The 27,977-nt window shown below is 40.4% G+C and overlaps 2 protein-coding genes across 6 annotated transcripts; one reads left to right on the top strand and one right to left on the bottom strand.

Annotated features, from left to right (window-relative positions):
* Nucleotides 1-1,171: 1,171 nt before the first annotated feature.
* Nucleotides 1,172-25,641, bottom strand: LOC137105833 (neurotrypsin-like). 2 transcript variants are annotated; one of them, XM_067488498.1, is made up of 14 exons: nucleotides 25,264-25,641; nucleotides 19,805-19,847; nucleotides 11,996-12,238; nucleotides 11,346-11,484; nucleotides 10,490-10,668; nucleotides 10,149-10,296; nucleotides 7,905-8,083; nucleotides 7,521-7,662; nucleotides 6,343-6,563; nucleotides 5,301-5,442; nucleotides 4,929-5,207; nucleotides 4,400-4,522; nucleotides 4,053-4,321; nucleotides 1,172-3,567 (listed from the first exon to the last, which is right to left on the bottom strand). In XM_067488498.1, exons 1-14 carry the CDS (start codon nucleotides 25,360-25,362, stop codon nucleotides 2,981-2,983), a joined length of 2,793 nt encoding a protein of 930 aa, XP_067344599.1. In that variant the 5' UTR covers nucleotides 25,363-25,641; the 3' UTR covers nucleotides 1,172-2,980. The 2 variants fall into 2 exon arrangements, with proteins under 2 accessions (XP_067344599.1, XP_067344601.1); XM_067488500.1 differs by lacking the exons at nucleotides 19,805-19,847; nucleotides 25,264-25,641 and adding an exon at nucleotides 14,774-14,921.
* LOC137105834 (nuclear factor 7, brain-like) lies at nucleotides 14,540-18,933 on the top strand. 4 transcript variants are annotated; one of them, XM_067488503.1, is made up of 3 exons: nucleotides 14,548-14,686; nucleotides 15,253-15,425; nucleotides 15,906-18,933. In XM_067488503.1, exon 3 carries the CDS (start codon nucleotides 15,908-15,910, stop codon nucleotides 17,582-17,584), a length of 1,677 nt encoding a protein of 558 aa, XP_067344604.1. In that variant the 5' UTR covers nucleotides 14,548-14,686; nucleotides 15,253-15,425; nucleotides 15,906-15,907; the 3' UTR covers nucleotides 17,585-18,933. The 4 variants fall into 4 exon arrangements, with proteins under 4 accessions (XP_067344602.1, XP_067344604.1, XP_067344603.1 ...); XM_067488502.1 differs by having other exon boundaries at nucleotides 14,549-14,686; nucleotides 15,333-15,425; XM_067488501.1 differs by lacking the exon at nucleotides 15,253-15,425 and having other exon boundaries at nucleotides 14,540-14,686.
* Nucleotides 25,642-27,977: the final 2,336 nt, after the last annotated feature.

Below are 27,977 nucleotides of genomic sequence, written 5' to 3'. Positions count from 1 at the left end.
CGTTCACGCAAGTATGTCACATCTACTCACCTGTGCGTGTGAACACAGCCCAAACATTAATTAAAGAAAATTCCAGCAATTATCTCTCTTTAGATGCCATTGTGTTTATTATTGGTCTATTATCTTAACTCCGAAGATCTCACTCTTGTTTATGTGACACTCCTGCCACTACTCATGCTGCAAATCCAGTTTAGGAAAGATATGATTTAACCTTTGTAATGACTGACTCACATCCACACAATGTAAATATTCATGTGACACTGCATTGTTTGATCAGTTGTGTGACTTATAATGGGAAAAGAATATTATGAATTTGATTAATAGAAGTATTCTTACTCATTTTTACTCACTTATACACATATTATTATTAACAAATAGGAGGCATTTTGAGACTAAAGTTCCAAAGTAGGTGAGTGAAGTCATTAAATGTGCCACATGTTGACCTGGCATAATTTTATCTGCTTTTCTATTAATGTGTCAGTCATAATTGTCGTGTACTCTGAGTATTAGTCTATTCTTGACTATGAGTATTTTAATCTTTGATACATCAAATATGTGGACTGTAAATTTGAGTAAAAGACAAAACCTTACAAAAATGTCAAAGCTGTATATAGTTTGACCAGAAATAAAAAGTAAGTTCATCAAAATGTGTGTTTTCTTATGATGCCCTCTGACATGAGTAATCTGCTGATCAGCTGGGGGGATTCTCACCCATTGTTTATTCTTGTTAATAACTGCAGCAAATCTTTTTACAAATATTTCCCACAAGCTGCCTCATTTGTGCTCATTAGAAAACACTTTAGTAAGAACTATCCAATCCACTGCATGGTGGATTGGATAGTTACCCCCTTTTTTTTTTCAGAGGGAAACCCACCCAAACAAAAGAAAAGATTAACAGCACTCATGTGAGACTGGGAGCAGCCGCTAAGCAGATTTAGTTTTCAATTACTGGTTTTGAGTTTTAAAAAACAATCTGTGTATTTGAGTGTGGGAATGGCATTTCTGTCTGCGGCCCTTTAGACATGTGTTCAAATGGGATAAAATACAAACAATTTTTGTGCATCGCGTGTTTGTCTGAATCAAAACACTTGTGCAAAAATGTGAATACAAACTAAAATCAAGTGCAGCTTTTCTTTGAATAAACCAGAAAATAGAGACCAGACCACCACTGTTGCCTTGTTGTCACCAGGTAAATGGTTTAATACTCAACCATGATTTAGCACATAACACTGAGGAGCAGCTGATGGGTTCAACGCGGGTAAAACAGGCTTACATCTTAAACACTGCTCTCTCACTGTCCAGCTGTTAGACATACAGTATTTACATCACCCTACATGGTTAAACATCAAGTCCGGGGAAGGAAAAAGGAGTAGTGATAGGATCAAGTTTATGTACAGGAATCTAACAACAGGCACCGAACAGGGCCATGTTGGACACACGGCAGGTTACAAGATGCATCACGACACAATGGTTCACAGTACAACAAAGCACAAGTCAAGTCGGTTACACTTAGAGCAACAGTATAAAAAGAACCATCGGGAGTCACTTCACTCAGGTGGCCCCGTGAAAATAGAGCAATGTCGCCATCTTCTGGTTGGATCACACATCTGCTCAGAGGACCACAGAACAACGTTACACTGTCGACTTCAGTTATTAATGCATTACACACACTCTCTAAACTCTGGAGTAGCAGCTACCTATTGTCTATCTGCCTACTGGTTTATCTATCTAGAGCCGTCGGCTGGAATCAGTACAAAAACGTGTTTAGGACCTGACAGTTATAGCTTGCAATGGCTTTGAAAGGAGAGAATTGTCCTGTACAGTTTTAACAGTCCACACCAGTGAATTCGCACATTTTAGCTCCTTAATGACAAATACTGCAGATTATGAACATTATAATTATATTGTACATTATGCTGACAAAAAGTATTGTAGTGTTTCCGTTTTTTTATAATATATTGTGTTTCTGTTTGCCAAGCAGCCTCTATTGTCTTCAGTGTTCTTCAAAGTGAAATCAGTGAGTTAATTTATGCATGATTTTATTTATTTTGTTTTGCAAATACATACAAAAGCTCGTTCGTCAAACTTTTTCCCGTCACTTTTAGGAAGGAAGGACAATATATGCAAAAAAAACCCCTAAAACAATACAGTACAGTGTTGACGACAGTGTGTCAGCAGCTGTGTAAATTACACATCATGAGCAATAAAGATGCTAAATCACTGGTGTGGTCAGGTTGAGTAGCTTAGTTATGGGTCTAAATGAACAACAGCACTTGCACCGGTAAAAGAATAAGACAACAGCCTGAAGAGACGAGCCCTGTTTGCGAAAGCAACATCCTACCTCATCACATCTGAATTTTAATCAAAACCTAGAACAAACCTGCTGCACACGTTTGGCGTTTGTCTACGTCAATAATCTTAGATGATATACAGTTGATCTTTATATTAGATATTCATGTGGTTGGTTAGTTGATTTTTTGTAACAGCTCCCACAGGAAATATGCATTCAACAGTGGATTTTAGCATAGATTCTTGTGTGACACTCTTATAAATATCCCCTGAATAGTTTTATGCTATCGCTACTGTCCCTAAAACACATGCCATGCTGATGTTTCGTTTTCGATAAAGGGCCGATGCTTCCGGGCTCAACCATTGCTTCAGTCGTTCTTAACTGTTTCTCCCATGTAAAGCGCCACAGATCCCCCACACACTCTGTGATTCCATAAGCTCAGGAAGATCTGCCCACACTGATGCTCACACGCATCCGACTATTAGCAACCGCAAACACTCGGGATTCACAACAGAGTTCAGATCTGAAATGAGCACAAACAGCCATTTTTCTGCTAACTTAATACTGGAGCGTCTTTTCTTTTCATATGCTGCTAAAGTTAAGTTTCATCTTCTTTTCACCCTCCTCCTCCTCCTCCCCCTCCTCAGGCGGTCACTTGGCACAGGTGGTAAGCCAATGGCGTGGCCTCAGTTAGGCCAGAATTTGTGTGTTTGTGTCCCCTACATGGTGGGTATGTGTGCTTTTAGTGTTAACATGCTGATTAGTGTCTGAATGGTGAGCGTGTGTGTGTTGTCTCTTACTCTCACTAATTGGATTTGTTTGTTGTTGATTGCGTGTTTCTTTGACATTGGTGCGCACGTGGAATTGTTTATCCTTGCCTTCGCTGTGTGTGTGTTCCTCATGAGTGTGTGTCACATCATTGTGTGTCAGATCTTCTTGTAGCTCTGCGTGTGTGTGCTCCTCCTCTGGACGCACTCGTTTGTCTATGACCTCGTCAATCCAGCTCCTGAAGCGACTGACTCTGGTGTAGAGTGCAGGAGAGGAGGGGTCAGCACAGCCGTAACCTCCTGCGACAACCCCAGCTAGTACCCATTGGCCCGTGTCCTCCTGACACACCAGCCCGCCTCCAGAGTTGCCTTGACAGCTGTCGCCATGGAGGAGGCTGGTGTCTGGAGGACTGCCAGCGCACAGGGTGCCGTGGCTGGAGAAGCTGTCGCCATAGTGCTTCTTACATTGCCATGACGACATGAGGGGGACCCAGGATGTGAGAACTGAATCTGGGAGAGAAGGAAAGTGGAGGATTGTCAGAGATATTGACAAAACCAGTTAATCGACAACAACATATTTCGCTCAATAATTGAAATACTTTATCAAACAACAAGACTGAGATTACAGCCAAGCTAGTAGCTCAGAGAGGCTGTTTTGAGTGAATGATAACGTGCTTACAATCAAATGTCATTTGTTGCAGGTATTTGGTCATTAACCAAAGTTTTAACTTTATAAATAGTCATCTTCAGAGTAACATGAACCATGTTTAACCAATTCATTCAGGGGATTAACGATGCCATTACACCTTAGTAACATTAGCAAGTCATTGCAATCCATCCAATAAAGGGTCCAAAAAACGATCTCCCTAATGTGATGTTGAGCTCTTCAGATATTTCACTCTTAACCAAGGAGGGGAACTGACTCACAGTCCCACCATCTTGAGTCTTATTGCCAAACGATCGTACACACAACCTGGACACAAAGAAACACACACCTGGTCCTGTCCAGCCTGCGGTAACCATGACAACACAGGAAGATGGAGTATTTCCCCCTGGTGCTGTGTCTGCAGCAGGAAGGCATGCTGCATTAGTGTGTGGCTCAAAGGTCAGACAGTGGCCCTTGGTGCTGGGCAGCTTCAACAAAGCCAGATCATGGCCTCCGCTCTGACCCTTGTACTTCCTGTGAACCACTACCAGCTCAGGAGTGAGGGTCTGCGCCGACGCCCCAACACGCACGACGTACCTGGAGAGATCGCTGCCAAACCTGGAGAACAGAGGAAGTGAAAGAATGAACGTCGGTTCAGCTCTGGATTCAGCTCTTATTGTTCAGCTCTGGATTTACCTGCTGACACAGTATGCAGACGTCAGGGCCCAGCAGGGGCTGATCAGAGTGCCACTGCACAGAGGAGCTCCATCACCCCCTTCGGACTGAAGCCACACTGATACCTGCCACGGCCACATGGTGCTGAGAGAGAACAGAGATGATTTTCATTAAAAACTGAATCAAGATGCATCTTCCTCCTTTTTTTCTCTTGTACATGATGACACAAACATGTTCCCATGTAATTCCACTGACTGATAGTTGGTGGAGATAAAATGCCAAAAAATGTTGCAATACTTTAATTTTTTTTTTCAAAGTTTTTATAACGTGATGTGCTGACATTTTTCAAGAAATTTGCTTTACAAATGTTTGAATGAATTAAACATCTAATTTGAAACTGTGTTTACATCATGCGTCATTACAAGTTGTCATAACTTTGTCCATTGAATGTTCTGTATTTAAGGGGAACTAGAGAAGTAGAAGTAGACGCCCAACGGCAAATATTTGTACCTGAACATTTTTAAATAGCAGATTCTGTCCTAAGCCCTACCTGAACATTTTTTCTTCTCTGTGGTTCCTCCACTTGTTTACTTCCTCTGCCAGCTTCCTCAGCCCACAGCTCCGCTCCTGAGGTTTGGCCTGTGGCACCGACTCCTGTGGCAGGATGTCACACCTCGCCCCTGCGTCCTCATGCCGTCTGCAGCCCTGGATGCTCAGGCCCAGGGATGGACACTCTCCCAGGAACTCCTCCTTTCCCGTGCACCTCACCTGGTCCAAGTGCATGGGTCCTTTCCCCTGTCCGAACCCTCCGGCTGCCACCGCTTTGCCACTGGAAAAGGAGACGTGTAGAAGAGAATGTGATGTTTTTGTGCGTTTCACTTTTTATAAAACGCTGTTTTTATTTCATGCCATAAACATGAACCTGTGTCCAAGTTGTCTGCAGACCACAGCTGCATTTAGGTCGTTCCAGCCTGCGTCACAAATACTCCCCCAGTCACCATGGAGATACACCTCAACTCGACCCTCCTTCCTGCTGCTGCCACCCACAAGACGCACCAGGGGACCTGACAGAAAGAAACTCATTGATATTCATGTCTGTGCATCTCCACAATCCAGTGTACACTCACTGAGAGCAAGTAATGTTTGCTGACAGTGTTAAATGTTATCTGCTTGCAGGCATGTCTTTATTCAGCCTCCATTCTCATTCTAATGGACTGTGTTTGAAGACAGAGAGCGAGGGACCTCTTTGTTGCCAACATGTGGCATTTAAACTCTATGGACAAACATACACCAATGTTTTCATGCTGTGTACCCCAAATGGCAAGAGAAGTGTGATTTTTCGTGTATCTTTTGCTCGGTGCATTAATTATAAATATGATCTTTTCTAAGTAGATTGTGATGCTATTTCTGCCGGAGTTCACTAAAGTAGGTCACAGACTGACATGAGACCAGCTCTCTGCATGGACATCTTGCACTTTTGGTGCAAAGATTAATTGCAGTTGCACCAAACTGCTTCAGTGCAGTGAGATGATAGTTTATTTAGATCTTTGATGGTGGGACCACGACAGTTGTCTAAAGGTCTCACTCTTTTTAAATCAGAAAGCTGTAAAACTGGTCATCGAACTCTTTTTTTGACTTAGATAATGATGAGGAAATCCTAATCCTTACATCCTTCACTCTACCTGCAACTCCTTAATAATTAAATATAACAATATTATTATTATTATTATTATTATTATTATTATTATTATTATTATTATTATTATTATTATTATTATTAATACAGCATTACATGTTTGCATTTTCTTTTTCTATATTAAAACATAGAATTCGTCCTCTGTTGCTCAAATTTTCCCCCTTTTTTTTCTCATTAAATGCTATGCTGTAGTTTTAACACAGCCTTTGGAGCCACCTGAAGCTATATTGGGATTTTGAACATATTAAAGTCATCTCTCATCCTTTACCTGTGGAAGGTGCAATAACTGGCACATCGTTGGTCTCTTGGCTCGACCGCCCCCTGCAGTGAACACCAACATCCTCACTGTGCGAGCAGTCGGTCCGTCCCCAGATCCCATGTTGACAGTCCAGCAGGGAGGTTTCTGATCCATCGCAGTGGACATCATCCAGGAGGATCAGACCGATGCCCTCACCAAACGTCCCATCCGATGCAACCTCTGCGTGGCCCCTGGTTGCAGACAAGATTAGAGTTGAGTGATAACCTTGTTCGAAATGTGGAAACCAGCCATATTAGTTTCACATGTTGCCCGTTTTTGTGGAAAGTCATCCCAATATTTCTACAAATGGAATATAAGTTGTTTGGCTGACTCAAGCGTAATAAAAGTGCAGCTGATGTTATTAATTTGTATTTTTTCTTTAGGTCTCTATGCTTAAATATAGATTCTTCAGTGTAGCCTTGGCAACTCCAGGGAAATAAACAGGCTAATGTTTTCTTGGAGAAAAACTTTATTAAATCAAAAGTAAAACTTTGTGTGTGTCCTCACTGTTCACCATAGCTAGCATTGGATGGACAACAACATTCTATAGAAAGTCTTTTTTATGAACTTCTTTATTACACTAATATTACTGTACTTATGCATGTTATGTTATTGTATTATAACAAAAACAAAATTGCTAGAAAGGTTGTAATAATGATGTAGAATCACTAAAATATGTATAACTGCATCATATGACTAAATAACAAAACATAGATTTGTAAAATCAAAATGCAATAATACACTTACAAAGCAATATAAAATGATAAGTTGGAGTAACGGCTGAGACAATGTTTTGTAGGCTTGGAAAACATTAAACATTAATTACTAAATGTGCAACAGTTGAGGTTTGTGTTAGCGTTAGTTCTAATTCTGAGTTTAACACTCTAAAACGAGGACTGTGGACATGTGGTTTAACAGGCCTTCATTTGAATTTTACTAGTTAATTCAAACTCCAAAGGTTAATTTAGTATAGTTTTCATTTCCAAAACATTAACTATATCAGTGCATCATCTGACTTGTGTGACATCCTGCTCACATTACACTAATAAGAAACGGTTACAACTTTTTGACCTGAGGCTGATGGACACTATAGGTTTTCAGATGTTTGACACTTTTAAAGCCTAAAATTGGTAGAAGGCAGGAATCACCTGTAGCCCAGCTGTCTGCAGACCACTTCTGCATGCTGCTGTGCCCAGTGGTCGTCACACACTGTCCCCCAGTCACCGTTGTGAAATACTTCAACACGACCCTCCCAGGGATTGTCTCCTCCCACCAGACGCACCACACCATCTGAAAAAGTTGGATGAAGTGGTCCATACTGAGTTTTCTTTTCTGTAAATGACTTAACACCTCCATTTAACCATTAGGCATAAATTCGGCATTCCATAAATTCTGTTTCTGCTCTTCACAGACGATGTTGCTGCTTCATACAGTAATAATTTATTGATGGTCAGGCCTATTCATAGCAGCTTTATAAGCCAGGAGTGTGTACAGTAATGTGTGTTTGTATGTATGTGTGTATGTACATGTACCTGTATAGGGGCTGCAGGAGACCCCAGCATCCTCCATGTGGTCACAGTTGTGCTGCTCCCAGTCACCGTGGGGACACTGATCGAGGAAGAACTCATTTCCTGTGCACTTCACAGCATCTAGCAGGATGGGGCCTGATCCCTGACCGAAGTGAGCCCACGACCAGGCCTTCGCCACACCGCTACAACACACACAGGAAGAAATTGTGTGCTTTTTTACCTTTGTCAACAACTAATGATTGTGGTGGAATAACTGTGGATTTAGTCTCTGATGATGATTTCAAAGCTACTCAAGCAGCCTTTCTAAACAATATCTAACATGTGTAGAATTTTATTAATACACAATACACAAGTATTTACACAATAATAAGAATTTAGTTTATAACAATAAAAATGTGGAATTTAATTCAGCTTACTAAACACACAAATTCAATTCATTCATTTACTAAAACTTGCTAATTAGTGTTGGACAAAAAGTATGGTGCTAGTGGTAAAGTTAAGCAATAACAAACAAAACTAACATCAATTTTGAGGTGATGATGAATGTTCGCACCCATTTTCATGACAGTCCATCCAATAACTGTTGAGATATTTCTAAAAAGAGCCACAATTGGGAACATCACTAGTGTCATTAGGATTCTTGAATATCTTTTCAAAGTTTGCATCATCAGGAAGAAATCACACGGTTCAAGGGGCAAACTGCTGTCACAGTTACATGAAAAGCACAGAGAAAATCTTCTGAGGTTTAGGGACAAGAACAGCTAGTTTAGGTAGAAATTGCAAAAAACAAAAAACTAAGACAAAGAACAAAAATAAATCTGTACATAAGTAAATATCCAAAATAAAAAGCATTCCAAATAAATGTTTAATAGCCCTAACTGTTTGTGCTTCATGTGGTGATGATTTATTGATGCTGAGAAAATAAAAGCCCTTTACGTGTCCATGAATTTTGCAGCAGCTCAACCTGTTTAAACTGAAAATAACTTGGAGTCTGTGTGTTTGTTAAAAGCACATATAAAACGTAAAATAATGGCAGAAAAGTAGCCGTTGAACTTCTCTTTTAGGCCTATTTTATTTATATTGATATGTACGTTTAGAGCGAAAATAATATTCTCGTTTTAGAAATAAAATAGCAGCTGCTGTGAAGCAACTGCTTTGATAGTTGAGGACAGGAAATGTTTAACCCACATACCTGTTGCAGGAAAAATAAAAATATCCGTGTGGGGAAACAACAAATCCTTTCCATGTTATTTTTCTCTTGAAGTGTCAGAACACATCAGTACCTGTTTGCATCTGTGCATCAGGACATTTATTTATTATTTAGCAGCACAAACACAGATGATGGCGTCTCCCTCTGTGTTTCAGGAGATGAAATACAACCTCATGTTGAACACACTGCAGAAGGATTTCTTTCTCTTCACAGCTACAGTTTCATCACTCTGGGTTGTCGGGGATGTTACACCTCCCTGCAGGATGCACTTGTGTTATATACAACCTAAACAAGATTTTTGGGGAGATTTGTCTGTGACTAAATGAGAAAGCCAGTTTCAAAAATCACTTCCAGCTTGACAATATTTGTTCACTTAAGACTCAGGACCTGAGAGAAATGTAATTAGTGTTTTTACTGCTAAAAGACTCGTCCTCGCTCTTACTAAATTGATAAAATAACCAAATTTGAAGAGAAACATCTATCTGTCATTTTATTCTTCCTTTATTAATCAAACCATCAACATGGATCCAAACATTTTAATAAATAGTGAACAAATATTGTCTAAGCTTGACTGAGCTGAATCTGTTATTTGTCCGGATATAAACCTGTGATGAAGTAAATCAGACAGAACAGCAGCAGCTCCAATCCACATAGCAATCCCGCCACATTTCTAATAAAAAAGTCTGATGAAGGACAAAGAATCGTCTCTTGTGTCCTTGCTCCTCTGAACAGTAACGAGGCCGAACTGAAACAAGAACCAGGTCACCAGAGGAGCGAGGAGATGTTAAATTAGATGCTCCGTTCACCACATAAAAACACACTTTTAATAAAATCACATTATGTTATAGGAAGCTTCTAGAGGGAATTTCTCATTTTACACCACATGATAATCAGTTAATCAAGAAAATATAAGGAAAACCTGTGATGTTTTAGGTTTAGCCTTCTGTGAGCTGTACAGCACTGACTGTGATTTAAAACCTAAGTGTCAAAACACAAATATGTTTATTTGGTTTATGGTTAAAGTGTGTCGTACGCACCCGAAACCAAGCTGTCTGCACACCACCTCAGCATCACTGTCATCCCACTGATCATCACAAACGGTGCCCCACCTTCCAGCATGAAACACTTCCACTCGACCTTCAAAGTCTTCCTCTCCGCCAACCAATCGCAGTGGAGGTCCACTGCCTACGAAAGACGGAGTTGGGGGGGACATGTCTGCCTTAGATTGTCTCTGTCTGACAATATGATCGTATATAATCCAAGAAAGGGGGAAGTATATAAGTATTACTACAAAACACGAAAACAAACTCTGCCAAAAACAAATCTGTGGCTCTCAGGTGTGTGAGGGGAAATATTCAGGTCTGGATGTCACTCTGACCTTCTGGTGCTGCACAGACCATTCCTGCCTCGTTTCCATGGCTACAGTCGCCAGTGACGAACGTCCTGCTCCGGCACTTACTCAGGGTGTTCTCGTCACCACGGCAACCCAGTCGTTCATAGTGGAAAAGACCGGAGCCCGAGCCAAACTGTGAGTGCTGCAGCGCCATGCCAATGTCACTATTATAACACAAGAACATGTTTACCACAACATCAAAGTCACAAAGTAACTAACTCACATACTGAACAAAGATGAAGTACTTTACTTGAGTATTTTAATACTAATTTTTACTTTTCCATTTTTGTGGGGAGTATTGCGGTTTTAAAAGGTTTAAGGAAATAAAAGTGCTTTTCCTTCTATTTACTCAAATTCTATAAACTAACTAAGCAATAGGTTATTTAAAAAAAAAAAACATCACTCCCCCGAATTAGTGCTATCTTGAAGAAATACAGCGATGAAATGCTGCTTTCACAGTAGTAGTAGATTGTAAAACAAATGTAATGACTCTTGAAGAAAACGAATAAAACCAAAACGAAATAAAGTTTGGTTAAGAGCAAGAACTTATGTCAGAGCCACTACCAGATGGAGAAAGTAAGGGGAATACTTGAGTTTCCAAATGGGCACTGATTTGCATCATCGGCCAGATTTGTAGCATGTAATTCTTTTTATTTTAATTTGTAAAGCGATTATAGCCGAGTGGAGCAGGTCTGGGTTGTGTTGAGAGATTCACATGCTACACTAACTACATTTTCAGAGCTGTATACTATAGCTCTGTATTACATTTTTACTAAAACGTATACTGTGCATATACACAGTACATCCTCCAGGTCAAACCTGTGTTTTATTTTCCTCTTACCTCAGACCCAGCTGCCTGCAAATCACACTGGCATCTCTGTCCGTCCAGTGAGAGTCGCACACTGCGCCCCACTGACCATTCAGGTAAACCTCAACACGCCCGCTGCTGGAGGAGGAACCACCAACCAGACGAGCAGCACCTTAAAAGCCAGAGAGTAGTAGGAAGAGTATTCTGATATCTACAGTGTTACACAGCAGAAACTTGCCTCTCTGTGCACAAACCAAATTCTCACATGATAATAATATAATAAATATTCATTAGTGCTTTATAGCTAATTATGATGCATACTTTTCAAATTTTTTGTAAGTTAGATATATTGCATTCTTTGCATCATCCTCTTAAACTATGGGATATTGAAATACATTTTTACTCTACCTTTTTGGACTGGGACTTAAAAACAGAAGCAAATGTTTGTGATATCCCATCAGAGTTTTCATGTGTCTGCAAGTTGGAGTCAGTTAAACTAAAGTTTGAACTAAACTTTTTTTTATGACAAAATTTCAAGATTAGACAAGACACTACAAAACAATGATTAATAAACTGAATAATAATCAACAGATTTAGTCACTGTTTGTTAAATCCCCAGTTCTACTATAAATTGTATTATAATGTAGTCATATATCTATTTTTACTAATATCTGCTGTTGTACCCTGGTGGCAGTCACAGTACGCCCATCCGATGGCTCCTGAGTTTTGTCTGAAGAAGCACCAGGGGTTGGACTCTCGGTCTGGGTTCCTGCAGTAGCTGTGGTCGCCCAGCCCTCGACCCGGGTACTGTATTACATAGTCTGGAAACTCAGTCCACTTCAGACAGGGGGCGCCAGAGTCTGTCTGGGACACGGTGCCATTGTAGTATCCCAACTCTGTGAATCCCTCAGAGCAGGACAGAGGCACTGCACAGAGACAGAGGGGAGGAGAGGAGGAAGAGGAGGAAGAAGGAGAGAAAGTGTAGAAAAAATGATGAAGAAGACATCAGAATAAGAGGTTTTAGACTGAGAGTTGGAGGATTTCAACTGAAATGAGAGGAAAGAGGACTGGAACTGCCCTTATTCAAACCATATTATCCCCATGTCTATCTGAACATAAAAGCTGACATGGATAATTCCCATATGCTGTGCACTGCCACAGAAGGATCCTGTCTAATGTAGTCGCCTCACTGATCCACAGTGAACTGGTGAAATTCCCATAACCTTAACCTTAGCAGGGTTGTGTCCACATACTTCCTCTAATCTTCTCTGCAAAGAAGAAATATATGAGTGAGGCTTTAAAGACAGGCTGAGGGAAGCTGCTGACATCAAAGTGAAGCGAAATTAGGCCACAAGAGCCACGTAGAGCACGAGAATAATGCTGCAGAAGAGTGATGCACATCCAGGCACCACACATGATTCATAACCAAAGGTGGTTATAACTTTTTTAATAAGAAGTTTTTTATGACATTTGTAGAAGAAGCATGAAAAATAACAGCACCATGCACTGAATTTATAGAAGTGTGAATCATGCATTGTTATGTGATTGTGTTCTGGTTTTGGCAGCGGCATAAGATTATAGAGCGAATTGTTGGTCAAGACTAAAACCTCTCGGCAACTAATCAATGGATTTGCATGTCTCCATACAACGGTCTCTAGAGGATGAATTCAATGCTGGCTCTTTTTTCATTTAGCATCACCATCAGCTTTTTGTCTTTTACTGAAATGTCTTTCCAAATATTGGATGTTTTTGTCATTCCCCATGACAGCCCCACTGAGCCACGTGAACGTTTGTGCGCTTGTTTGATATCAAGACAGCCTGTGAGGCCTCCAAGTCAAAAATACTAAAAACCATTCCGTGAGAAATGTTTGAAAACCACATGTGCATGTGTCAAGTGATGTTTCTGAAAGGATGGAAATGCAGAACTATTTTGATGCTTCCTTAAAATGATGTAAGGCTGATTTACATGTGATGTAGGAGATTATTTAAGACCACATGCTCCTGCATGTGGCTATTTCACATTTAAGTTTCAGACGTGATTATTTGTATCAAACCTTAAATAAACACATACAAAATGCATATGTCCATTGTGAAGACTTTCTACACTAATCATTTTCAGAGAGAAAGGTATTTTTTAATATTCATCTGACAGGGTAGCACAGTAATGGTGTGGCCAGCGCTGTTGCATTACAGCTAGAACGTCCCCAGTTCAACTCCCCAACCGGCTGTGGATGAGTGGACTTTGCTTTCCTCTGGTTTCGTCCCACTGTCCAAAGACATGCATGTCAGTTTAATGGTGAACGGTTGTTTGTCTGCGTAAGTCTGTTGGTCTGGCGACCTGTCCAGGGTGGACCCCACCTCTCCCTCTATGACAGCTGGGATGGCCTCCAGCACAGGTTAAGTGCTTAATGGATTTGATAGATGAATTAATTTGATAGCTTTACAGTGTTTTCAGTGTTGGCTGATTTTATCATTTGATTATATGATATTTAATATATTTGATATTTGTCTTTTCCCCTTTGTCTCCTTCTTGTTTCCTTTTTATTTGCCTTTTTAAACAGTAAATATTCCTTTTTGCCTATTTAATATTGACATATACTTGTATTTGTAAACACAAGTATATGTAAATATACTTGTACTATAAATAATGGTATTTTCCCATTTAGGAGTTTTTATTTTTTTTCACACTGTCTCTTTAGGGGTTTTAGAAGCCAAGCAGGGACTAAACTATGATTAATGATAAAGAGGCTTCAGTAACCAACCGCAGTCTTATCTCTTCGACACATACAGCTTGAATGTTCTAAAACTTTATGCAGTACAACCCTATATGCCCACATTATACACACACACACACACACACACACAGGTATTGCTGCTTAGAAACCCAATCACACAAATACAGTCAGGTAGAGAAACACAAATACAGACAGACACAAACTCACATTGGATCCAATTTGGAGGAAGATAAGAGGAAGAGTAAAAGGGGCAATGCAGTAAAAGCACTTAAGAGTCTGAGAACCAGCGAATCAATCAGGCAGAAATCCACTAAACCAAAAATGAATCCTCACACACTAAGTAATACACAACAGACCCAAACACTCTCTAGTACACTAGTATCCAAAACCTGCACACAAAACATAAATAACTGTACTTGGCAAACGGAAATGAGGAAGACTTGTAGTCCGCTGAGGGCAGCATCACACCCTGTAGTGTGTAGCGTGCCGGGAATTTTCTAAAGAAGAAGAAGAAGAAGAAGAAGAAGAAGAAGAAGAAGACGACGACGACGACGAAGAAGAAAGTGAAAGTAAAGTATTTCGTAAGGTTCAAACACTGCCTCATTGTTCTTTCTGCTTCATAAACCCACGTAGACACATGTAAGTAACAATTTTCTGAACATGAGTGTCATTATAACAGAAAAAGTCAAATGTATGTGTCGTAGTTTTATCCGAGCCGTTGTTAACCTGAGCGTGTTTGCTGCTCCTGCTGTTTACTCGGGCACAGTTCGAAACGCGCTTTCGTTGATATTCTGACAAGCTGAAGCTCAGATTGGGGCGATTTCCTTCGAACATGTCCCATTAGTTTCATTCAGTCGTCCTGAACGAAATTCGTGACTAAACAAAAACAGTTGTTTAACCTGAATTACTGTGACGTGATGCTGAAGGTGGTTCAGACACGTCAGTCAGTTAAGGGGAATGTTAAGGGAAAGTTGGAAAAATAAGCAAAATGTGAAAAATCGCAATTGGTTTTCGTTTTGTTTTTTCATTTTTAGCGGTGCTGTTAAGTGACTAAGTACTTTTACTTGAGTACTGTTGTTTGGCTTTCCTGGACATATATCGTACTTTAACTTTGCCACATTTTTTATAATTGTTTAGTTGCTACTTACTTTTCAGATTAGTAATACAAAATACCCTATATTAGTAGTCTTTGTCAACCCCCCCAGCAAAATTTGGTTGTTGGTGAGTCAGCACCCCGAACCTAATCCACACAATAAAAGATGAACATGGTCTGGTCCATCAAAAGGTTTCTGGAGACGATTGAAGCCCACAGGAGACAAAACCCAAACTCCAGCCAAACTCCAGCCCCAAAGCCGACCCGGTTCTGAATCCTCAGCAAGTAGGAAACTAAATATATTAAGGCAATAAAAAAAGCTCTGTGATGGCTGATGTCCTAAGATAAACCACAATTGTCTTCCTCAGTTTGTTTAGAGAGTTTTACAAAGTAGTGGTTGACTGATTATGGGTTTGACAGTAGTGAGCAGGGATGACGACATGTTTTTTCTCTGTCTCTTTTTTTGGTTCACATACAATACAATTTATTAATGACAAATGAGAGACAAATATGCTCAACCTGAACGAACCTTTTTATTTTGAAAATAAATAAATAGCAATGAGAGAAATAGTTGATTCACTAATTGATTTAGTCATTAAGCTTTTTGATGAGAGAAATAAATGTATATAAACACTCTTATAGTGCTCAGAAGAAACGGAAAATTTTGCATCAACATCGGCAAACTTAGTGCTTTTCCAAAAAGTCAAGAAAGCCCTGTTTTTGTAGTATTCATATTAAATTTTCCCTTATTTTATTTCTTTTCAGAAATGGCCTCTAGCACCAGTCTCCTATCTGAGGAGCAATTCCATTGTCCTATCTGCTTGGACATGTTTACTAGACCAGTCTCCACTCCGTGTGGACACAACTACTGCATGGCCTGTATTGAGTCCTATTGGGACGGTGCACTTGTCTGCCAGTGTCCAGTGTGTAAGGAAAGGTTTGAAATGAGACCACATCTCAAAGTCAACACTTTCATTTCAGAGCTTAAGTCACAGTTCATGTTGCTCCAAGTGACAGACCAGCTGCAGGTTAACTCTGGCAGTGTGGTGCTGTGTGATATCTGTATTGACACCCAGCAAGAGGCTGTCAAATCCTGTCTGGAGTGTCTGACATCCTACTGCGAAGTTCATCTGGAGCCTCATCATAGAGCTGCCGGACTGAGGAAACACACGCTGGTCAACCCTGTGACAAACCTGGAGGACAAGATCTGCAAGGAGCATAATCGCCTCCTCGTAATGTTTTGTAGAGGCGACGGGGTTTTGTTGTGTGATGTTTGCACCAGTTTACAACATGTGAGTCATGATGTTGTTCCTGTGCTGCAAGCGTACAAACAGATGAGTGCTCTACTGGGAGACACAGAAGCAAAAGTGCAGCAGATGGTCCAGGAAAGGCAACAGAAGGTGCAGGCTATGAAGGAGTCAATAAAACAAAGCAAGAGAGAAACTGAAGACGTGGTAACAAACAACGAGCAGGAGTTGGCGACATTGCTGTACGAGATTCAGAAGAGCCACGCGGAGCTGGTGAAAGTTGTCAAGAAGAAGCAAAAAGCATCAGAAGAACAAGTGGAGGGTTTTATTAGCGGTGTAGAGTCAGAGATTATGGAGCTGCAGATAACGATGATCAAGCTGAGGGAGTTAAAACAGACGGAAGACCAGCTACGTTTTCTGCAGAACTTCCCAAACTCGCCCCTCTTACCACACACCATGGACTTGTCCTTATTTAGTTTTAACAGACACCTGGAGGCACAGCACATACAGAAATCTTTGGGCAGTTCAGTTTCTCAGCTGCGAATGTTACTGAATCAAATGAACGCAGAAATATCTAAATTCGCATTCTCTGACGGCACAGAAGTGTCAAATGAATTAATGCTGCGATACATGCAGCAGTACGAAGTAAATGTTTCGCTTGATCTTAGGACAGCTAACCCTCTGCTCATTTTATCAGACAACTGCAAGGAGGTGAGGTACGGTATGGGCTCAGGTTTGTGGATAAACCAGAACCTGAACCCTAATATGTTTTCCGAACATCTGGCTGTTCTGGGAACGAGAGGCTTCTCGTCACAGAAATTTTACTTTGAGGTTTTTGTCGGTCGGAAGACTGAATGGTGTCTGGGTGTGGCCACGGCATCGTTGCAGAGGAAAGGTGGGATTACTCGGACCCCTCACTGTGGACTCTGGGCCATCTGGTTTCTGGAAGATAAGTTTGAAACCTTCAGTGCTCCAGGTGTGCCAGTATACTTAGGGAAAGTGCAACGAGTCGGAGTGTTTGTGGATTACGACGTAGGTCAAGTATCATTCTACGACATACAACGTGCTGCACTTATTTACTTGTTTTCTGATTGTTCCTTTACAGAGCAACTTTATCCGTACTTTAATCCTTGTGATAATGAATATGGTTCAAACTTGGATCCGATGGTAATTGTTCCTGTCAGTTGTACAGAGTGAATTCGTGTGTTAATAACTGAAGAAAAAAAAAACTTGTTTCTACAGTTTTTGAGAATCAGTTGTTTTAAGTTAATAATTTGCTGATTGTGTGTGTGTGTGTGTGTGTGTGTGTGTGTGTGTGTGTGTGTGTTTAAATTCTTACTTGTTTCTGCGGATACACACTGCATTTTGGACACTTCTAAAATAATATCGCAAGTGATCAGAACTTATGATTTCTTAAGTTTTATAAACATTAGATTTCATGTGCCTTGGCTTCCTTTGCAGCTTTATATTTAATATATTTATAAAAGTAAAAGGCTGTAAACCAGCAATTGTATGAATTGTATCATCATACAATGAATTGTATGATGATATATTAATCTGATGATTCACTGACCACAGAGAAAGTTCTGCTCAGCTTATGCGATTTTAGACGCTGTCTAGACGTCCTACATTCAGACACATAATGCGCACATAATATTGTATAAATGTGAAATATTACCCTTTGTTTATTTATATTTTTTCATAAGCTTGATTGTGACGCAAATCAGCTAAAAATCCTAGAAAAGGACAAAATACAAACCCAAATCTGTGAACTGTGAGCATCCGTGCTCTTGCCATGAGGCGCTAATGTATGAATATTGTTTATGATCAGTGTGAAGTCATTCAGAGGATGGGACAGGGAGCTGGCTAAGGGTTTCATGGGTCCCCCAAAGAATCAGATTGCCCGCCCTGGTGCCCCCTTTTTGGGAAATTATTTTGACGGAAAGTAAAAAGTTTAGCGCAAGAAAAACTTTTTAATTAAAAAAAAAAAAAAAAAAACTGCATCTGCAGTAGTGTGGAGTTAAAACTACTTTTGTTTATGACTAATTGAGGATTCAAGTAGTTGGTAATTAATTCATATCAGAATATGTAGAGTTTTGTTTCTTTTACTGCACAATTTTACTATCAATGTACAATGTAATATAAAATGTATTTGCTAAAAACTGTAACTTTTGATTAACACTTTCCTAATGTTTTTTCCAAACGTGCTGACAGGCCTTTCATTTAATAGACATTTCCTACTTTCATACATTTCAATGATTTCATACTGAAATAATTATCTGCATCTGTTGATTATGTTCTCTTGGATCCTACTATACACTAACGGTGCCATGAATATGAACCATGTCTGTATGTCCTTGTGTTCAGTTTTGTTGACAACAACACGTGTGTTTGCTCGCAGTAATTACATTTGGGGATGACTTTACAGTAAATGGATTCATTATATTTTATTATATTTATTATATATTAAGTCTGTTTTGGTAATAAAACTTTTATAGTCAGCCTGATGAAATGTTAATAAACATAAAAAGCGTTACGTAACCAAATCCGGTAACATTTTTACTGTGATCTTTCTTTTTTTAATTTCTCTGAATGTCTGGTATTTTTAAACTTATAAATTTCACTTGTCCTGCACGTCTCATCAAAGCTCTTTAACACATCTCAGCACATACAACACTCGTCGCAGCTAACACCCTGCTTATTGCCACGACAACAGTACTCTGCCCATCGCCATGGGAACACTCAGTCTCCCTGCTCCCATAATCCATTTCCCAGCCACAATGAGTATTTGACACGGTTCACACTCAGAGGCCTGCTGTATGGGGGGTGGGTGTTTGGCACAAAATACACACATAATGAGAAACATGAAATATGAGAATTTCTTTTGCTATTTAGCCTCATTTTGTGCATCAAAGAAGAAACGGGTTGCAACAGACAAACATCTTGTGCTGTGTTAGCTGAATTCCTATTACAAAAATGACATTGTTACGAAGCTCTTTATTGTTTTAAGCCTCGAGGTTGTTTCCACCTGCTAATAAAAGCTGGTTTAGCTGGTTTTGATGAAAGCTATGCTTTTCGTTTTCACTTGTCCGTCAATATGTGCACAACAGATATGTCTGCACTGAATATTAGTCCAAAGAAGGAGGAGTTCTTCGCCCTACCCCCTATCATCATCCAAAGACTGTACAGAGAAAGAAGAGAGAAGAGAGGTAAGAGTGTGGGGGAGAATGGCCGAGGCTGGAGGATAAAAAAACAACAAAGGAGAAAAGGCAGCAACAGAGGGGGTTTATGAGTGTCTGAGTCAGAATCTGGGTAAACCTGGCTGGAGAAAACACAAATGGAGCAAGAGGGACGAGAGGGTGTAGGAGGAGAGGCAGGATGAGAGAGAGAGTCAAAGCAGCTTCAAGTGCCACCTACCTGAGTTCTGCACCTCGTTTAAGTAGCTGTCCTCAGCCACCACCTGCAAATAGAGAGACAAATACACATGCAGTTGGACAGAGAACCACAATTTCTTTTGTAATATCCATTAATTATTTAAAGATACACATAATGACAAAAGAAGGTATGATGGTTTCTGAAAATGTTTTCTGGTACTTTTGTTTACATCTCAGAATCCTATCACCAAAGGTAACACATTTGGTAGGAAAGGCTCAGGGATAAATTATTTTAGTGCCAAGTTTAAAAATTGCTCTGAGAGAGAAATCTCTTAAAATGTAATGGTAACTGTGTTTCATGATTTACGAACACAAATTCAGGATTTGTGAATAAATTATGGCAATGAGATATTTATAAAGTTCTTGACGTTCCAAAATGGACCTGTTCATTTTTCTCCACTGGATTGTGAACTTTGAAGGGGAGAAGAAATACCAAACGCTATCAACCCACCCAGAGAACACAAGTAGTGGTTTTTGCATTTAGAAACTGTAACAGCTGTTAAAAGACGCTGTACCTGTGTTAATCTGAGCTAAAACATGTGGCTGAACCCAAATTAAAAACGTTTGTCGTCATACTGAAATTGTACTTGAATATTCCAGGCAAACGTGTTATTATGTTAGTATGTTAACACTAAACAATAAAATCCGTTGTTTGCATGTTGTTTAACTAATTAGGAGTTTCTGACTTGTCATGTCATCATTCAAATTGTACCTGCATCTTTTCTGAACACTCATACGTCCAAGTTTTAGTTTAATAATATGGAAATGAAAGCAAGCAAATATAGAGCCTATTGCTCAGCATCATAAAAAAAACAAATTATGCTCCATGACATGATTACTTTGTGACCATAGGTCATGTGTAGTCATGTGTAAAGAATAGTCCACATCAAGAGGAGACAGGAACTGTGCTGAGAATTTCTAAGATACTGTAAAACATTCCCACTAGTTCTGCTTTCACTTGACCTTAAAGTTACTGTCAGTAAACAGAGGGAGAACTTCTGCCATCCTCTTTCCTCCGGGGACACTAATTCAGATGATATGAGGCCATATTATAGGATAATTACACACATTTCTAGGTGTGTCTTAAAACAATTAGGTGCCCACAAAACCAAGAAGGCATATGTTGTTTGTTTTCATGAATATATCCTTTCTTAAAGCCCTTTCAGAAAAAGTGGTGGGAGGTAAACATCTGTGCATTTAAATGTTCATCTTATCAAGTAAACAGTAAAGTTCCCTCATTGGGTTTTACCAGACAATGGTCACCTGTTAGGTTGGAAAACAAAATGAAGAAGGTTTGTGCTAAGAAGGCCACAGCTTTGGAAAATGATTTACTTAAAGTGACAAATGTGAAAAGAAGATGTAAGTTTTCTTCACGTTGACTTTTTTAATCGCATTTTTGCACAGAGGGATGAGAAAGCTCTTAAAAGCCTGTGATAGAGCAAGCAAAACCAGTTTCACAGTTCATATGGGTACCTGCATGTTGGTTTAGAAATTTGTGAACCTTTACTTTGACTATGAATGATCCCACAATCCAGCGTGTATTCAGTGTAAACACATCAAGTACACACAAATTAAAGAGGGTGTAACCTGAGATCTGACACATTTTCAACAATCAGGTCACACACAGTGGGACACCTGACAGGACACACACACACACACACACACACACACACACACTTTGCTGTCACTGTGGAATAACAGGTTGAGGGCAGGGAAATACAACACCTTCCACCTTTCCACAGGTGAGTTCTGTCCTCTGGTTGTCTCTCTTTGAGGACACTTATCAACATAATGCGTTCTCTCTCTCCTTACTGAAAAGGACTACAAGGTCAGGCTCACTGAGTTGTTAATATTTCTTGTTTGAACGTTGCAAAATGAAAACAAAAGGGATGAAAATAAATTGATAATGATTAAAAAAGAGATGCTAAAAGTGTCTTCATTCACACGGTGTAAAGCTCAGACTGCTCCGTGCAGAAACTCAAAGACAACATGCAAATGCCTCCTCCCAGCAGGCCCCGCTCAGCCTAATGATATTAGAGCAGGAACAGGTGACCTGTGGTAGCGAACATGGGTGCTGATATTTCCACGCGTATCAATCACACGGCTCGATTACGACGCTAATCTGTTATGATGCCCTCACAGCTGCGACCACCTCACACACAAACACATTCACACACAGGCAGAGAAAAGGACGCTTATAGAGAGACAGGGATGCTTTCAGAGAGTCCTACATGATAAAAGTGTTTTTTAACCTGTCTTGTTGATGCTGGTAAACTTTGAAAAATGACACGTTTTTGTCTTCAGTAGATTTTTTTTTTCTGTCTTTTTTGGTTTTGGAACCTTAACCTGAAAGGATCCCAAACCAGCAAAAGCACAGTTTTTGACAGATAAAGTGCTTTTCGTTGATGTTTCCCTCCATAACGTGTCAGCTGAACAACCTATAAAACGCTTTTGTGCCGAGTCACAGGAGAAGTGAAGCAAAAAGTGAATAGTTTGTGACCAAACTACAGTAGTTTTAAATGAAAGTGAATGTTTGTACCATCCTTTTCTGTCTCATGGCTCATCTGTTGTTTTTTTCCCCAACAATTGAAAATATTATATATACAAAAAAATTAAAAATCAGAAGATCCCATCACAATTTTCAAACTTCCAACTTTATATATTCAGACTGTTTTAAATCCAATCTTCCAACGAACAGAACAACATCCAGCAACAGACGAAGTCGTGTTACTAAAGGCTAGAAACAGTAAACTCTTTTTTTTTTTTTTTTTTTTTTTTTGGTGTTTATTAAAATTCTGTCAGGATTCACACAGTCAGGTATTACTTCTATGATTGTCTTTGCTGGTTCACTAACTCTGGTTATTTCAGACCTGTTAACTCATGTTAACATGTCCTGCTGTAGCTTTTCTCACCCAGCATCTCACCTGCTCCTAATCTTCCAGTCACTTCCTATTACATTTACCAGTTCAGTTCCTCATTATCTACCTGTTTTGCCTACTGGGTCTCACTTGTCATAGCTTTCCACCGTTTCTTGTCCGCTTGTTTTTGTGGCTTTTTCCTGTGCACGGTCCTGTTTCCACTTTCATTCAATGGATGTGGATCGCCGACGGGGCAAACCAGGCCCTGTGCCGGGGCTTGTTTGTAAGTTGAAACACCTAAAATTGTCACCGCAAATGAACTAAAGAGACAAAAATTACCAGAAAGACCTTCAGTTGGATTTCATATGTTTCTCTTTCATTCCAATTTTCTCACGACCCGTCCATGATTGCAGTCAAATTGCAGTGCTGTGTCATGATTGCTGTCACAATTATTCTTTAGACTAATTTAGCTCTAAAGCTTAATCCAGATATTGTTCATCAGATAGTTCACTAAAGTCAAACTGTTCAAAAGCTTGGGTGGAGTTCTGTGAGGGAATCCGTCGATTGTGTGGATGCCATGAAAATCTCTTCTTATGTGCAGAGCAGAGAGCATTGAACTGATCATGGATCCAACATTCTCTCCTTTTTCTTATTTTCTTCTCTTCATATTCAATAAAAAATATCTAGAAATTGTGTAAGCAATTAAAGGCATCATTTCACGTGCCTGGTGGGTCAGCGGTAGAGCATTGGGTTGGGCTATAGAAGTCCGTGGGTTCAATTCCCATTCCACCAGGTGTGACCCAAGCCACCAAGGGCCACCCTGGTGCCGATCCCGAGCCCGGATGAAAATAGGAGGGTCATCTGGCGTTAAAAACTCATGCCGACACTTTCCACCGTGGCGACTACTGAAGGGAGCCACTGATCTCACGTACAATCTCTTGTACTTTCACCTTAATTTTGTTTATGTTCATATCAGGTCTCCAAGACATGAAACATTTATGTTGCCAGTTGCATACAGTACTCTCTGCTGGTAGTGGTTATCATAGGGTAGGAAGTTGTTCAAGTTACTTTTAAATTTTTACATTTTAAGACAAGACCACAATCTTCCCGTAAGTGATACGTCCTGCTGCAGGAGCCTAAACATGGCCAGGATAAAGCAGAATCACGATCTAATTGCTGTACACTAAGTGGATATTGTATTTCAAGACGTTGCCTGGAAAACAAATGAAATGTGTAATGCTACGTTTTAGATGATGGTCTGTATCCAGACAATACAAATGCATAGCGCAGACACAAAAAGTGAGATGTGTACACGTGTTTATTCTGACTTTTCCTCCATGCATGGTGCACTGCCATGCAGGGCCCTGAGTGTGTTAATCCTGCAGCTGAAACTTCTGTGGAGCCTTCCGTGCTAAAAATAAATAAATAAATAAATAAAAACCTAAGTGATGTTGGTTCTAGAGTATGCAGGCATGAGAGCTGGCCACACACTGATGGATTTTCTGTGCTTGGTTCCTCCGTGTCTTCCTGAAAACGCTGTTAATGTTTTGTTTTGATGTTGCATACAAAAGAAAGCGATGCTGCATTCAGGATTCTCCCGATAGACAAAATTTGTCTAATGAAGTTGAATTGCAAAAGAGGAAGATGATGAAACCCCTCTGCAGTATGTGCTATTTGTGCTGCATGCACGGCTGCTTCCACTGTTAGTGGGTCTAATTAAATCCTGCACATCACTGTATTCAACTAATGACTTCTACACAGACTACACGGCTGACGTGCTGCACAAAAACACAACACAACACACAACACAAGGAAAAAGAAGAAGAAGCATAAATCCAATGATTAATGGATTAATGGATCATTAATTGATTGCTTTGGCACTCAGCTGGTTACAGATCTGATGCCAGATGTAGAGCTATTAATAAATTTCATCTCATAAATGACTGAATCTCCCTCATCTGATGCTCAGGGTGCTCGGGCCAACACCTGACACCAGCACCTGCTTCACCAGTTTTCCGTTGACTGAATTGCTGTGACAAGCTTCAACAACCCGTACAGGGTTCAATCCCACTACACTGCGGGGCACAGGAGCCACTCATGATATCCCAAGTGGGGGGGGGGGGGATGGTGGTGGTGGTGGAGGAGGAGGACGAGGAGGAGGGATGATGAAGATGGTTGTGACTGAGACCATGCGCGCGTGTGACAGGATGGTCCCCTTGGATGGCACCATTAATTGCCAAGAGGCAGATAAAGAGATGTACGGTCCTTGAACGCCCCGACCTGCCCCTGGCTTTGTTGGAAATGCACCTGAATAAATCAAGGGTGGATTTATTGTGAATCACAAAAGCACATGAGCCACTCAGTAAAGCCTTGCATTGCCAAAAGTCCTGTCACACGGTCACTAATCTAATTATCAGTTTAATTATTGACCTAGTTAGTGTTTTTTTTTTTCCTTTTTTCTTTTTTTTTTTAATGCAGTACAAGTCATCAAAGCGTGACTGTCACATGATAGATAAAGGAAAGCATAAAAAGCATAGGCCACATTGCAAAAATCAACCTCATCATCCCAATCTACAGTACGTACCTCCGCTAACAAGGGCAGCCAGAGGCAGGCGGTTCCGATCAAGCACAACATTTCCCGGCTGGATAGAGCCATCCTTCCCGCCCGGCGTGTCCGTGTCATAGGCAAAAAAGCCGCCGCTCCACTCCCATCTCTGTGCCCAACCTGTCCGGGAGGTGAACCGTTATCCTCCGCTCGTCCCGCTGCTGGAAGAAACGTGGGGTGTGATGATGTCGCCTACGTGGGAGGTGTTTTTTTTTACGCACAGAAATCAGGGTGCGGCACTATAAACGCTTCAATGGATGGAAAACACACACACACACACACACACACACACACTGATCCAATCCTGGGAGAAATAGTGTTGAGCTCTGCAAAAACCTACTGCCACAAGCATCTCTCTCTCTCTCTCTCTTTCCTTCTCTCTCTCTCTCTCTCTCACACACACACACACACACACAGTTTCTCTCTGTCAAATGGCTGATTCATTATTGATGGAGCTTTGAATTTGACTTGCTGTAGGTTCAGACCACGTTGTAATTTGGGGTGTGAGTTAAATTCCAACAGAGTGGCTCACACTCTCTCTTCAGCTGAGACATTCATGTCCATAAAATCCTCTGTCTCTGATGTATCACACTGCTTTCATTCTCTCTTGCTTGTGTTTTTTCTGGAGTAAATTGTTCAGTTGGAACCACTGTACCTGTCTATAGGCTACTGAGTAGAACAAAGTACATGTGCTGAGAGCAGGGCCCCCTGGGCTGGGACATGTAAATGGTCCCTAACTCTTCAAACATAACACCACAAATTATTTGATGATGTTTTATTGCTTCGTACTCCAACTCTTTGGTCATGAAATATTTTGTGGGCTTCTATTTTTTCTCTTTTTTGGCCGTTATGTCTCAGTAATCCAAACTGTTCTGGTGCCTTTGGACAAATCAGCATAGAAAAGACTTTTTAAAAAAGGCATTTTTATTATAGTTCTTGGCAAAATTGTCTAAATGCTTTGCTTCGAAATGCTGTACTTGAAGCTGATCCAGAAGGAAGCACTTCAGATCGGTGGAGCTAAAACCAGAGGCAGCTGCCAGGACGGTTTTATCTTCACGCAGCAATTGGACTGTTCTGTCGAAGACAAGTAGTCACGTCAGCTTTTTCCGCTTGTGTGTGTGTTCTTTAACTTAACAGGTCACCAGAAATGATTTGTGCTTCTGAGAAAAAAGACTGGAAGTAATGAAGAAATGGATTCACGCAGTGGGGTCCAACATCACGAGCTGTACAATCCTGTGTTTGGGAATTACAAAGCTCAACACAAACATGTGTCCCATCAACTGGATCTCCTCATTGTTTAAGTGCTGAATATGCAGCTTTTTTGTGTTGTTTTGTTGCAGGACAAATGTCTGTCTGAATGCAGCCTTTGGCACAAAACTGATCATGGCTCTATATTAATTATCAAAATGTATCTTTAAGATATCGTGAATCTCTGCGGTAAAGGTCTTAGTTATTAAAGAACAACAGTCTCCAACAGTATTTCACTGAAAACCACAAATGACAAACAGGCAATAAAATCACCAAAGTCAGTTTCTTTTTCCTTCTTTTTTTCATTTTGTTTTTGTTGAATAGCATTGTATCATACCAGGATTTCATATCGTATCGTGCTGGAGCGTATCATTTGTCCTCTGGAGACCATGAATGTGTGTACAAAATTCAATGTCCATGTCCAATGTCCAGTCCATCTAGTGGTTGTTGATACATTTCAGTCTGGATCAAAGTGGTGTAAAGGCAACTCACCGCTGCCATCCCTTAAAAAATTCATAACATTCAATTTATTTCACTTGTGTAAATAGTTGGAGAGTAATGATTGACTGCATATCAGCTCTAAATTGTAACAGGTTTTTAGTGAAACTGTCCAGAAAGTCCCGTTTTTCCTTTAACACACCATCTATCACAGAGTCCTCTCTGATGCATCATCAGCCATGTCAGTTTTCATCTGGGAAGCATCTGGGAAAGAGACACCTGTCAGTTGTTCTTTTTCAGCCTGTAAATACACAGACCCATCATCCTCTCAGACTAACATTCCCCATGGATCTAGATGGGAAAAAAAATAATTTTCCTTCTCTTGTAACTGAGAGCATCCTCATCATCCATACACAGAAGTGAAAAGCATGAGATGTCTCTGTTTCATAAAATCTCAGCAGCAAACCAGTGTTTTTTCTCCCCCTGTGCCTCTCTGATCCCCTGAAGCTGTGCGACAGAGATTAGCTTAATTCATCTACTTCACAGAGTTTTGTTTTACCCACGGGCCCCAGGGTGGGAGATCACTTGTGAAATTAAACTTTTTAAAAGTTTCATGGTTTCCCCTGCCAACAATGTCTTTGATGTTTCTGCTCACTGATAACAGTTTATCTTTAACCCAAATCCAGTTTCTCTCATCATCATCATCATCATCATCATCTGTTTCTCTCTGCTCATGTTTCTGTTTCTTTCATCTGCTTCTCTCACTCAACTATGTCCATTTATTGCGTTCTGTGTGTGTAAACATCATGGATGGACTGGTGCAATATGAAGCTACTCTCTGCCACACGAACTACGTGCACACACAGTATACGGCATGTGTGCTCGCTTGCTTCTGCCAGCATCTTTGTCTCTCTTTTTCCTTTCCCCCACGCAGGCCCATATGTAATCCTGGATGAGAGTTGGCATTGCGCTGCTTTTTGCAAACGCCTGGTTGTCACGGCAACGCA

Source organism: Channa argus, chromosome 20 (genome assembly GCF_033026475.1).
Source record: "Channa argus isolate prfri chromosome 20, Channa argus male v1.0, whole genome shotgun sequence".
Classification (NCBI taxonomy): domain Eukaryota; kingdom Metazoa; phylum Chordata; class Actinopteri; order Anabantiformes; family Channidae; genus Channa; species Channa argus.
Note: the sequence above shows the minus strand (reverse complement) of the source record. Positions and strands in the feature narration are given on the sequence as shown.

Bases quoted from the DNA above. Each gene is read 5' to 3' on its own strand.
- LOC137105834 (XM_067488501.1), top strand. From the start codon at position 15,908: ATGGCCTCTAGCACCAGTCTCCTATCTGAGGAGCAATTCCATTGTCCT.
- LOC137105833 (XM_067488498.1), bottom strand. From the start codon at position 25,362: ATGACACGGACACGCCGGGCGGGAAGGATGGCTCTATCCAGCCGGGAA. The intron at 4,523-4,928 runs GTAGGGCTTAGG...GTTCTCTCTCAG, and splicing joins AGAGAAGAAAAAATGTTCAG to CACCATGTGGCCGTGGCAGG. The intron at 4,322-4,399 runs GTAAATCCAGAG...TCTGTTCTCCAG, and splicing joins TCTGCATACTGTGTCAGCAG to GTTTGGCAGCGATCTCTCCA.